Below are 14418 nucleotides of genomic sequence, written 5' to 3'. Positions count from 1 at the left end.
CATCACGAAGAGGGTACTACCATCTACAAATTGAATAATTTGTAGATGACATTTTTTATTAGCAAGGGATATAACTTTAACCTTACAGATCAAAGTTGAGTCTCCTAGGAGATGATAAGCTGCATAAGATGCAATCATAAACAAAGAAGGGGCAAGGGGATAACCTTGTATTATAAATCCTTGCAGTATAAACTGTTCAAACAAAGAGCCATTAACAACCACTTGGGCCATAACATCTCTCAACAAAGTACTATTGACAGAAGTATTTTGGCAATTCATTTAGGCTTCAAGGGCCATCATAAGGAAGGGTCGTTCCATCCTAACATACACCTTTTCAAAATCAGTTAGGAGCATTTTGTTATTTTAGTTTGTAGACCTTGTCCATTCCATCGAATGTATGTCTTCCTTTAATAAATCTTGTTTGAGTGCTACTAATAAAAGAAGAAAGAATATCAATCACTCAATGCCAAAATTTTGGCAAGTATCTTATAATCTTTTCAATTCTTAATACTAATCTATATTTTAGATAATTATTTTTTATTAAAGTTTTAAATAATAAATTCTAGTAAGTATATATTTTTCATAACCTATGAAGTTAATAGAGAGTGTTTTTAGATTTACTTACATCAATATTTTGAACCACATTGGGTTATCCATAATGAAAAATATGATGTTTATCCTCTTCTTGATGATAAATTGTTTAAGTATGATATCAATATCAATATAAAAAAAAATGTACATAATTGAATCGAAAAATACCATCTAATAAAAAATTATAATTATTTTACTTTGATTTATTAATTTTATTAATCTTATAAAAAAAATTTAATTTCAACTGTTCAATAAATATTGTTATATATAAAAGATATTCTTTGGTTCAAACCTTGAGTTGAAAATTGTACTGTTTATAATTTGTTTAATAGGTTTAAAATTCTTTTTGTCTAGATTCTTCTTAGGTTTCATCGACTACAGAGTGAGATTTATTGCCACATTTCAAGAGAGAGACGTGTGGACTTAGCCTTTATGAGGTAGATATTGAAGATTATTTTATTTCCAACCAAAAATAATTTGATATGATCAATCCCACTATACCTATCAAATAAAGCGAAGGTTATAATAGGACTGATAGGGAAACCCAAAAAAGGTTTTTCAAAAATAAATCATATTGCTGTTTTGCATTCGTGTCATTGAGAAATTGCTGTTTGCATACGGCAGTGCAGAGGTTTAAGTAATGCATGCTCCATGTGGAGTGTCTGTTTTGTGTCATAATAGCTGATGCATACATTTCTGGGTCATTACAAGCATTTGTGTCATTGAGAAATTGCTGTTTGCATACGGCAGTGCAGAGGTTTAAGTAATGTATGCTCCATGTGGAGTGTCTGTTTTGTGTCATAATAGCTGAGGTGTTCTCTCCTCCTTGAGGAGTTTCCTACGAAGCTTCCTTTGTCTGTTACTTATAATACTAGCAAAGTTAGCTAGTTTTTGTCGAATGCAATGGATGGACACACCCTCCTTATATTACAGGTGTGGGCATTGCAATCTTGTCGTTCATAATTGAAAGCTTTTGGTTGTACTTGCAGGTACTAAAAAGTTTTTAGTGAAGTACAAATGAGCTTCTAACTTACCTTAAATTGATATGCTTCAAGCAGCTTCCTCCCACCTTCCTCAAGGTATTCTCAACCATTAAAACATCCTACCTTGTGTACAATACTAAATAGAGTTTTTCCAACGAAATACTATTTAAGGGTAGAGAGACAGATAGAGGAATAGGAGAAGCATATTTCTTTAGGAATATATCAAAGATGTCATCAATCTTGGATGTTGATGAGTCTATCATTGAGGGCAATTGGTATTACGGTTGTCTCTTTAGTCCTAAGAAAAGAACTACCACTGAAGCAGTATTTAATACTGCTGTACGTGACAATAAGCATACTGACGTGGATAGGAAATATCATGACATTACTGATGATGAGAAATCCAAGCAATTATCAACTTTAAGAGAAGAAAGTGGTAATAGTAGTAGTCCATGTTTTGAGTCAAGTGATTCCAGTTCACCTAAAATCTTCATGGAAGATGTAGAAGAGGGGGATGAGTGTCTTGCAAGTATGTTTAGCTCATTGGATGAAGATGGTGATGGAAGAGTTAGTTCAGATGAGATAGTGAGGTTTTTGGAGAGATTAAGTCTTGAAATGCCCAAAGAGGAGGTGGAATTAGCTGTGAAATATTCACTGCAGTGCTGATATAAATTCAGTTGTCCATGGTATGTAAGAGAGAATTCTGTAATTGTCAGCAAGCGAGCAACTCTGTGTCTTTCCAGTTTTAGATATATCGTTTTCTCTATGTGTTCTTCCAGTAGAGGTGTTACTTAAAATTTGAAAGTGTTCTTCAAATAATAGGAATAACCACTTGGTTTGATTTCCGAAAAATAGCAACATGCTAATAATAGAAAAAACCACTATATTTAGAAATATTACAGAAATTTATCTATGTTTATTTTCTGTTTTATTTTAATAGAAATTATTAGAATATTTTAACATATTCATGTTGTGTATTAAATAGCTGAATATAGTGTAAACATAGAACCTTAATTTAATAATATGAAGAATGTGCAAAATCAATTTCATATTTGAATAACCATAACAATGATCTAGGGTTCATACTCTTTAATCAAGAGACAAATGCAAATGTTAGTAGATTATCATTTTTCTTGTATAAAGCATCTGAAAATCACCTACAATTGTTGGATAAAATATCTCAAATTATATAGTGAAACAATATGAGTTCCAATAGAAAAATTTACAACAGATAATATTTGATATATTATTTGAAAACTTTACCACAAAAATATTAATGTCCACTAATAATTTTCACATTTTAAAAATAAGAAATGTATTATCATATTAATTGATTCCAATAATATTAACTACAAGGACCATTAAAAAAAAGAGTGAAAAATGTCTATAAACTTAAAAGCACTCTATAAATGTAAACAAAAATATATCTGAGACAAAATGGTATTGATATGTTAGAAACCCTGACAAAATTATTATACTAAACTTTACAAGAAAACAAAACTTAAACGTTTAGTTGGAGACAAGTAGTCAGGGTTCTATTTTATTTGGAGTAATAAAATAACACCTCCACAAAAACTGAAACATGGCATATTTCATGCATTTACCCGTCATTTGCATGTCAAATTGTTTCAAAAATGAATTTTGTTTATTTTGTAGATGCCTCTTGGCATAAAAGTAGTTATGCAGCCACGTTGAACATGGGATTCCACAAAAAAGACGGTCATTTCTAATTTACAAGGATATGATTCTTTACTAACTATGTAAGCCTTAATGTTTAGTACGAATAGTTAATCAATTTTCATTCTATTAGTAATATGGTAAATTTATCCTTTTGATCTTCATAGATCATGAAGATTAAATAGAAGAGACCTCCCATGATTACTTATTTGAAGTTTTAATATTTTATATTTTTTAATATATAATTTTTAAATTTTTTGATTATATATATATTTTTATATTAAATATCGAGAGACCAAAATAAGGAGAGTTTATACAAAAACGAGGATGGGAGGCAAAGCCTCAGCCATTAACCAGTTGGATTATCCGACTAAACAAAGACAACCTCATACAAAAAAAAAGAGTTACGAGAAAGAGTATATATAGTGAGCCATATACATCAACTAGAGGCTACTGGACACCTGTTGCAAAATCTCATCCTGGTTTTCCATCCATGTTGTCCATTCTTGTGGCCCTTCCATCAACACCACCTTCTTCCGCTCTAGGACCTGGGTAAACATTTTGAGCTTATCAAAGTAGGGCCCTTTGTTGTCCCTGAGTTCCTTGATCAGTTTCTTTAGAGCCTCATCGAATGCAGTCTGGTTCTCCACAATTCTAGCCCATTCAAAGCCATCCTTCATCTCATATATGAACATGGTTGCCCGACCATCCATGATAATAATTTTTTATATTTAGGTAAAACCTAATTGCATTAAAAAAATGAGGGGTGGAAATTCAATTGATAGTTTTCAAAAAGAGATAGACATGGATCATCAACATGATCATTTATTTAATTGATTTTAATTTGACCAATCTAATATATATTTGTACATTATGTATTTTGTATGTAATTGGACCTATGCACCTAGCCTTTCTTCCAACTAACTTCAATTATTACTTAGCCCTATAATTATGTATATGCAACACAACCTAATTAGCTTATCTATTTGATTTTCTCTTTAATCCATTCCTCATTCATAATCCAATCTTACTAGACACATATCAAATCTAGCTATTAGAACCACGTTATGCTTGCATGTGCATGGTTTTCCTCACAAATCCAATCTTGATCCTTTTAATTGCACAATCAAAACCAAATATTTAGTTGAATAACCCTAGTTTACACTTTGTTCCTAAGTTAACTTTGCACAAATCTTAACAATTTGACGTTAGGCTTCTATAAAAATAGATATTCATTATATTCAATTCTAATAATATAATACGCTACTTATCATCTAAAAGTAATAACTAGCACATGTAAATAACCTAACAATCATTCTATAATTAATGTCTATTTTTAAAGATGGTTTCTATCAAAATATTTTTAAATACTTCCAAATTGACACAAAAAAGATTCATAATGTAACAAAAAAAATCACTATCTAGTACCCTACTTTTAGAAAGTTCATAGGAGAAAATTGTGTTATCATCAAAAATTAATTTTGCATGCAACAATTAGATCCAAAAGTGTGAAAAGGAAAAAAAATCACTATCTAGTAGTCTAGTTTTTAGAAAGTTCACAAGAGAAAATTATGTTATCATCAAATTCAATTTTACATGCAACAATTAGATCCAAAAGGGTGAAGTCAAGATGACATATAACAAAAAGAATAATTTGCATTCATTTTGGTTATCAATTACTATTTTCTTAATTTTGAATAATAAATTTTATTAAGCATATATTTTCCACAGCCTATGAAGTTAGTAGATAGTGTTTTAAATTTAATTGTACATACTTTGAATTGCATGGAGAGATGCATAATGAAAAAGATAAAGTTTATCCTCTTCTTGATGATAAATCATTAAGTATAGTGCTAATGTCAAATTAAAACCATACACAATTGAATTCAAAAATACTATCTAATGAATTTTTAAATACCATTTCAACTATATTTATTAATTTTATTAATCTATGTATTTTGATATATAATAAATATTCTTTAACTCAAATTCTATTTAAATATTAAACTCAAAATTGTACTATTATAAATTTATATTCCTTTATGATGGTGATACCATCTTTTCAATGTATTTTCAAAATATTTGATTTAATATCTATTTAAAATAATTCTATTGCCTTATTTCAAGTGAGAGACACATATGTGGACTTCCCTTTTAAGAGGTAGATATTGAGGATTATTTTGTTTACAACCAAAAATAATATGATATGATTAATGTGACACTTTACTTATCAAATAAAGTGATGGTTATAAGAGGAAATCAAAATAAAAAATATAATGAAGCTCATCATCAATGTTAAGTCATTACAAAAATTCATGTCATCAAAGTTGTTTCAATACGGTAGTGTACAAATTTTAGTAATATACTCCATGTGGAGTGTCTATTTTGTATCAATAAAGCAATAGCTGATTCAACTAGGCACTCTAGAAGTTTTTAGGGTTAAAAGTGATGCGTCTCTTCCCCTCTTCATCCATGTGGAGTTCCCTACGAAGTTTCCTTTGTCTATTAATTAGAATATTGGCAAAGTTGGTTTGTTTTTGTTAAAGGCAATGATGGATACACCCCTCTCATATTACAAGCATTTCTAACTTCCTCGTAGAGTGAATACAAAATGGGCTTCTATCCTTAGCTTCAATTACCTTAATGATGGAAAAATGCATTATGATTGATCATGATTGTTGAAACTTTGAATTCTTGACTTCTTGATTGCAAATCAATACTCAATTTTCATTTTTTGCTCAATAGGAATTGAATCATGTAGGTTATTATGTCTAGTAAAAATGAGAGAGGAGGTTGTATTTATATGTAACTTACACCTTTTTAAATTTAGTTTTCGACGAAGGCTGAAATCGGGGGGAAATTTCCTACTACTTGCAAAGTCAACATTCATAATTAAAAATTTGTGGCCAAACAATTTGGATGGGTGTTAGGTCCCCTAGTCCTATAATTTTGAACCAAAACAAAGGTCATGAGTTTGGAATTGAATCAAGTTTATAGAAATCGTCCCAAAACATAGCATATAATTAGACATGAATTAGGTACGTTATGCACAACCAATAAAGTGGGTTTAAATTGAGTGTGAAATTGTAAAGTGATATTATTACTCAATTACATTTAGCCACAACTTTAGTGGGAGCATGAACTTAGACTTACACTCTTGGTAAAGTATGAAAAAACCAAAGATACTTTCATCAAGAGATCAAATAGACAAGACAATACAAAGATTGGCAAGGTGGTAGCCCTCAAGACTTAGGATCTTATCAAGCTATAATATCAAGGTAAAAGACAAGTATAAAGTGAGAAACATGATCAATATAGGTAACATATATGGAACATGCAAAAACATAAGGGTATGGAATCTAGAGCTAGTAATATCCATATAAGCTTACAAGGAGCCATATCACAACACAAGGCATGACCTCTAAGACCAGTAAGAATCATTTGATTATTACTCCTAGGGGCATGTTACAAACAGATAAAGCATGGCTTCAAGGCCCAGTAATATTCTTGGATACTTATTAGGAGCCATGCCCATAAAGGAGTCATAAGGACTAGCAATTTGTTTTATGCTAGGTGACTCGTACACAAGTGAAGGTCTCACAGGGGATGACAAGTTGCGTTATTCTATGTAATATTCATGCTAGTGAATATTACTTGAGTATTAGATAAAGTCTTCTATTTGTTGGGTAATCTTGGATAAGATACTACAAAATGAGTGCTATAATCTAATAACTAATTTATGGTGTATGGTCAAAATGTACAAACCAATCTTGTGGTATATTGATAAAATGAAAAGCAAAGAGAAATGTATGTGCAAGCACCTCAAAGTGATTTCATATGATAATTGATAGAAATCACTTTAAGGTAGCATATGTTTAAAGACATGCAATTTACAACAATTGAATACTCCTAAACATAGGCAAGTCAAAGACAAAAATAATATATGCTAGAGGACATAAGGGATCCATAGATCTAGGGTCAGTATGTACATAAGATAAATAATGTATATTAATATGATTATTTTGAATTGAAATAATACCCAAAATTCAATATAACTACAAGTACAAAGGAGGAAGAGCACATAAAATGACTTTGCACTGATCATCCCTAAAATACAATACAAAATCACATTCATGACACAACATGTATACAACATATAGAAGAATCAAGACACAAATATAACTACAAATATTAATGTGATTATTTTGAATTGAAATCATACCCCAAATGCAATATAACTACAAGTGCAAAGGAGGAAGAGAACATAAGATGAACAAAGGGTCTTTCTGGGTCAACATGGAAGAGACCAAAAACTCTCAACACTTTTCATCTTCCCTAAAAAACAATACAAAATCACATTCATGAGACAACATGTATACAAATAGAAGAGTCAAGATACAAATATAGAGTATTTTTACAATAGGATTGGTTTCTTTGTACCAAGATACACATTAGATGCTCTAGGAAGAGGGGGGGTTCTTGATCTAGGTTGTGGTTCACTTGTTACCTATGGGGCATGAAGAGTTAATTTTTTATCCATAGATTTTGAAGGATTCTTAGGGATAGTAGTTGAAGTGGTTCCTAAACGACTACCTAAGGATAACTTAGTTATTCTCTTGTATTTAAACATTTGGTAGGATAGAAATAGATTATCTCATGAGGTTTGATTGGTTGAGATTATTGAGAGAAAAAGTAGTCAAGTGTAAAGTTTGCATGTCTAGACAAGTGATAGAATGAAATGTGAAATATAGTTTGTAGTTATTGTTGAAATGAGAACATCAAATACTTATGGACTACAAAAGTGACTACTTTCATGGATGTGAGCAAAGGATGACCTTTATTCACACAAAATTTGTTCGAGGTATGGATAATGGTAAGATAAACATCTATGATTTTAGATCCAACTTTAACTTGAAGGGTGATGAGGCCAATGGTGGGACAAGTGAAACCATCATGGACTTTAATCAACACTTTAGATTTATCACAAATATCTTGATATAATTTATATGCTTAAATATATTCTTTTGTAATCATATTAGCCATACATACTAGATAAATAAGCACCTAATATGTTGGTTTGTCATTAATTCTATAAAAAATGTATATCGATGCATCATGTGTATTGATCAAGTTATCACTTGGGGTAAAGGTGATACTAGGTTCACATTTAAGCTTAGGTTTCACTTGCTTAGGACAGGTTATATCACACTCATTAGACGTTCAATTTGGTTGGATTGGATTTCATTGTTTATATAACCAACACCATTAAGCTCAATATTTTTGGATTGGATCTCATTACTTTTTAAGACTATGGAGGCTAGGTTCAATGAGCTAGAAAATAGGGTTCATAGTCATGAGAATACCCTGAAGAAAATTGGAGAACAAAGCCAAAAAATTCTGAAAGCCTCAGTTGATAACTTCAGAATGATGATTAGTAAACTAGAATAGATCTAGCTAGAAAAGAACACGATAGATATTTTTGAGGATAAGGACTTGACCTTTGAAGGTGTGGCTACTAGACCTGGTAAAAGAAGCCAAGAAAGTATGAGGAAGATGGCTCAACAAGCTAAGGTTTTGGATGATCTTAAGAGTGCTGCTTCCTCAATGGTCCAACTAGAGAAAGAAGTAGTGGAGCTTCTCAAGAATTTTTCTTAGTTCTTTTGTTTTGTTCTCTTGGCTGTCCCTTAGGTGTCATTGTGTTGTCCTTATGTTACTTTTGCTTCTCTTGCTGGCTTTTTGTATCTACCAGCTCATTCAGTTTGTTGTTATGTTCTATCTAGCTGGACCTTTCATGTTTTATCTAATTTCTAACTTGTTGTAAAGGGTTTCAGGGCCCCTTCAAAACTTGCCTTTCACGTAATCAAAAACATTACTTGGTAGTTTAAAAATAAATCAATTTCATATTTCAATATAAATGGCTAAGAAGAAGAAAAGTCTTGTTACTTGTGAACATACAATTGCAAATTATATTATATATCTAAAATTTCATAATGTGTTATATAAGTTGCTGCAGATACTAAGATAAATTGGACATTATCTCTATTAGGATATAAAGAGTTACTTTCTTGTATAAATAAAATATATGCAAGGATAGGTTTGAGGAGCTTTTCTTTTGAGTTTTACAAGACATCACAAGCCATATGAGAATAGAATGAAGAGAACCCATGGGGTGTATGAGGTTTTATACTACCCATATGACACTATTGTTTTGATTCTCATCATAGACAATATTGTTTAGATCTTCTTCTTAAGAGAGCCAAACTTTAATTCATCCTACCTCAACCAATGCTGGTTTAAGGATAAAGGAGGTAAAAATTGTAACACATATAGTGGTGCAAAGAATCAAAAGGGTTGGAGTTCATCAATTTAGTATTATTATTTTTTATTTTTATTTTTATTTAGAGGACTTTGGATTTTAGTCTAGTGAACCAAAGATTAGCTCTTTATAAGGCGAGCCTTTTCTATAACTTTTGGAGTAATGTGCAATAGACTCTCAACCATATCATACAAGAAAAAGGAGTTAAACCTAGGACCTACACTACCTAAAGCAACGATCAAGAATGTATGAACCCTAGAAATAAGTTGAACATAATGCTATCATCATGTACATTTATATACTTCAACATCTTTCTATTATTTCATTGAGGATATCTCATGTCAAAATAATTGACATAGTGTTCCATAAAAAATATATTTTAAGATTTTTTCCAAAATTAATTATGAGTTGTTTGAGTTTAAGCATAAAAATGAATTGAATGTTTAAAATATTACAAATTACTATTAATGTTGACCTTAGTGATGTTGCTAGCATGGTTTAATTAATTGAACACATATTGAAGATGTATACTATTCTTGGATGTAACCTAATGGAGGGAGGGTTTGATATATCGTGGAACTATGAGATTACACATTAATATTTTTATGTATAACATGTACTTTTTAGGTTGTAAGATATAAATGTTTAAATAGAAACTTCATAGTGTGATGTATCTACATTTTGAAGGTAAAATTTTTATTAGATCATTACTTTCATAGGAATGCATAAGTTATACTAGTTAGATGGTAAAATATTTATAAATTAGTTGTATTATTAGAGTAGATTGTGAAAAACTATACACTTTAATTATCTATGAGGTCCTTGTTGAGTTTGAAATCACTGTTATTACAATGTTAGGTTGCTTGCTAGTTTTGTAATGTTGGATTTTGAAAGATGTGTTGGTTGAAATGTTTCTTCATCTTATGACCATCACAATTAAAGTATAAAATCCTTTTGCTACTATATAGAATCACTTATTGTCAACCATTGAGGACACATTTATCATTAATTTAAAGTGTGAATACTATCTAATTTGTGAACTATACTATTAAAGAATATTAGGTTGCATCATAAGGTAAATGAAACCAGCATCTTAAGATTATTATTAATAACATTTTCAAATGTATATCTTGATATGCTGATTTGATGGATATATTGTTCCTAATTATCTTGAGTATGATTCAGACATTGATCATGCTTAAAGAAACTTTATAATTACTATTGCATATCTTCCAAAATTCAAGTGATTTCTATTTAGTCTTGTAGATGCATGTTTTGTTTTTATTGAGAAGAATTTCATATTATAATGTGACTGTGATATCAATATCATTGAATTATATTATGGTGGGACATTTCCTGGAGCCATATTAAGTCTTTTTCTTAAGTACTATATGATGATGATATTTTTCCTATTACTACCACGTGCTTTAATATTACAAGATTTATTTCATGTTGACCATGCATAATTCCATTGTATGGATTTGATTCAAACCCTTGTCCTTAGAACACAAATTGTCTAAGATGCTTAGTTGTGTATAATGATGGCTAATAACTGCAACCATTGTATGTAGAGGTAGTTTATAAGACTTGATCTCAGTAATATTTTGAATCCTTACATGTTGAATTGATTTATTGAGTAGAATCATATATAGTTGTATTTTTTATTCTACATGATCTTCCTAGGTTATGCTAGTTCCTGGTTTCTTTAGAGAAACCTTCCATCAAGGTTGGAAATCTAGGAGAGATATAATTTATTGATGTATATGATGAATAGTTGTTTATGGTATTTTTGTAAGTTATATTATAACTTAGAAAAGTGAAAGTTCTCAACCTAGTAGTAGTTTAAATTTAAAGGGAGCTGCATGTGACTTAAATTTCATTGGGAAGCAGTTAATATTGATCAACCCTACCTCTTTAATATATTTTAGCTTGAGGCTAAATTTGCCTTACATGGATGTGAACTCACCTTAATATGTTCCAACTATATAGATTGGGGCCAACAAAATAGTATATCATCATCAATTTTTTTCCACTTTGAAGTTTGAGGTGTTTGGCTTTCCAAAATCTGCTATAATGAATGAAGTTTTAGAGTCATTGTCATCATGGTCTATAGATATGATATGAATGCATGGGAATACTTGTAGACTTGATTAAGCTAAAAATAATTATGATTTGTTATTGAACACTATGGCATTGTGTCTTGTCTTAATGATAAGCATAAGAAAGTATAGGTTTGCCTTTAGACACTAGTAAGGTTTACTCCTCTTAGGAAATAAAGGTATGATATATTTTGACCATGACATGACTATGAATGTGTTAAAAAGACCTACTAACTTTTTATCAAATAATGATACAAATTTAATCTATTATCATAAGATTTATGATCTACCAACTCTAAATATCTAATGGATCTATGTTTGTATTAGACTGGAATTCTTTATGATTTGCCTTGCCATTGTGGACATGTAATACTGTATTACCAAATATGATATGTTGTTTTGCTTGAAATGACTTGCAATCAAAACACCTAAGAAAATTTCACTATTTTTTTAAATAGAATTCTATTGTATTTTTATAAAATAGAAGCTCATATTATTTAGGATTGATACTTTTTTAGTATGAATAAAAAGGTGTTGAAAATATATGGTTTAATCGGAGCACTGAACATCATGTTTTCCTCCTTTATATAAGATTTTCTACCCGAGTATAAGCACCCAAGACCACCAATTCTGCTACTAGTGTTGGCTTTCATTTTATTATATTATTTGTTGTCATTCTAATATATATATATATATATATATATATATATATATATATATATATATATATATATATATATATATATATATATATATATATATATATATATATATATATCTTGATATTATATTTAATAATATAATTAAATTAAAAAATTTGTGACCTCTCTTTCAAAAGTACAAGTTCTCCACCACCAGGGCAACTCAAGTTGTACCTATTATATTATTTGTTGTCTATTTACAAAAAAATATTAAAATGTCATATTTAATAAAATTATAAATTAAAAAAAGAGTTATTAAATTTTTTAATTTTTTTGAAAAATTAAATAATTTGAGAATTATTTTACAATAAAAATAGAATAATATATATAAAAATTAAATAATATGTATTATCAATACCCCCACTGACTCTATCTTAAATGTGACAGGCATTTTTGTAGTTAGGATTAGGGTTAAAGTTAGCTTAATGTTAACATTATGGGTTGGTAAAATTAAGGTGTCCATTATAAGATAAACTTAGGTTAGTGTTATCATTAGGGCTCAATTAAGGTTAGAGTTAGTGTTACATGGAAATTTAGTTTAGAAAAAATGTTAATAATAGTTTTAATTCTATTGTAACAAATTCTATGTTATATTATTTGTTGTTATTTTAGAAAATATGTTGCATTTGAAAATATTATAAAATTAGAAAGAATCATAAAAAAATTAAACCATTTAAAAGTTATTTTACAATAAAAAAATATATAAAATTATTTTATTACAACATATAAAATACCATAATTTATAAATTGAATTATTGTCCTCAATCTAATGCAAATAGTAAATAAAATATACTAAAATTAAATAATATGTTATGATCAAATATGTCTTCAATCTTGGATGTTGATTACTCTATCATTGAGGGAAATTGGTATTATGGTTGTCTCTTCAGTCCTAAGAAAAGCACTAACACTCAATCAGTTTTTAGTACTGGCGTACAGGACAATGAGCATAGTGACGTAGATAGGAAATATCATGACATTGGTGATGATGAAAAACCCAAGCATCCCATTGCAGGGAGTAAGAAACTATTGAGAGAAGAAAGTGGTAATAGTAGTAGTCCATGTTTTGAGTCAACTAATTCCAGTTCAGAAAAAGTCTTCATGGAAGATACAGAAGAGGAGGATGAGTGTCTTGCAAGTATGTGGAAGATACAGAAGAAGAGGATGAGTGTTCAGATGAGATAGTGAGGTTTTTTGGAGAGATTAAGTCTTGAAATGCCCAAAGAGGAGGTGGAATTAGCTGTGAGATCAGTGTCTGCATGTGGTGATGAGTTTCTCAGTGCTATGGAGTTTGGTGAGTTTTATAGAATTGTATTTTCAAATGAGGAAGAAGTTGATATTGTGAAGGATGAGGAGAAGGCAATCTGTGAGGCATTTAATGTTTTTGATCAAAATGGAGATGGGTTTATCAGTGTAATGGAGTTGGCTGATGTTCTCTCCAGATTAGGATTTGTGGAGGGGAAGGATGTGAGTTGCTGTGAGAGCATGATTGAGAGTATGGATTATAATGGAGATGGGTTTGTGGATATTCATGAGTTCAGGCATTTAATCACCAGAACTTCTTCTGCTTCGCATCCCTGTCTTCAATGTGTTGCTGCAGTCTGATGGCACAAAATATTTTATGGCTAGAATAAATATTGTAATAATTGTCTCCAGTTTGCAGTCTGATGGCACAATATATTTTATGGCTACCATAAATATTGTAATTGTCTCCAGTTTGTTAATTTTATGGCTGCTATAGTTCTCAGTTGTCTGTAGTTCACTGCAAATGATATTGTTATAGAAACATTCACTGCAGTGCTGATAGAAATTCAATTGTCCATGGTATGTGAAAGAGATTCTTGATGAAGGATGACTCACTTGTTAACCCAAATAAGGATAGGTGAATTTATTATAGATGTATATTACCAAGTGTGAAAGAGATTGTAGTTGTAACGAAAGCACAGTGCAGAAATGCCTTCCTAATGTCAATTAACAGGGAAGATCATGCAAGAATGTAGTTTAAAACTTTTACAGAATGTTAAGAATAACATAGACAAAACACATAGAAT

General features: G+C 30.1%; 1 protein-coding gene across 1 annotated transcript; it reads left to right on the top strand.

Moving 5' to 3' along the window:
- Window positions 1–1801: 1801 nt before the first annotated feature.
- Window positions 1802–13980, top strand: LOC131857190 (calmodulin-like protein 3). Its single transcript, XM_059209398.1, has 2 exons — window positions 1802–2204; window positions 13598–13980. The coding sequence occupies exons 1-2, from the start codon at window positions 1803–1805 to the stop codon at window positions 13970–13972; spliced, it is 777 nt and encodes a 258-aa protein (XP_059065381.1). The 5' UTR covers window position 1802; the 3' UTR covers window positions 13973–13980.
- The last annotated feature ends 438 nt before the right edge of the window (window positions 13981–14418 follow it).

The sequence above is a fragment of the Cryptomeria japonica genome, chromosome 7 (genome assembly GCF_030272615.1).
Source record: "Cryptomeria japonica chromosome 7, Sugi_1.0, whole genome shotgun sequence".
NCBI classification, from domain to species: domain Eukaryota; kingdom Viridiplantae; phylum Streptophyta; class Pinopsida; order Cupressales; family Cupressaceae; genus Cryptomeria; species Cryptomeria japonica.
The sequence above is the reverse complement of the archived record's forward strand: the minus strand, read 5'-3'. Positions and strand labels throughout refer to the sequence as shown.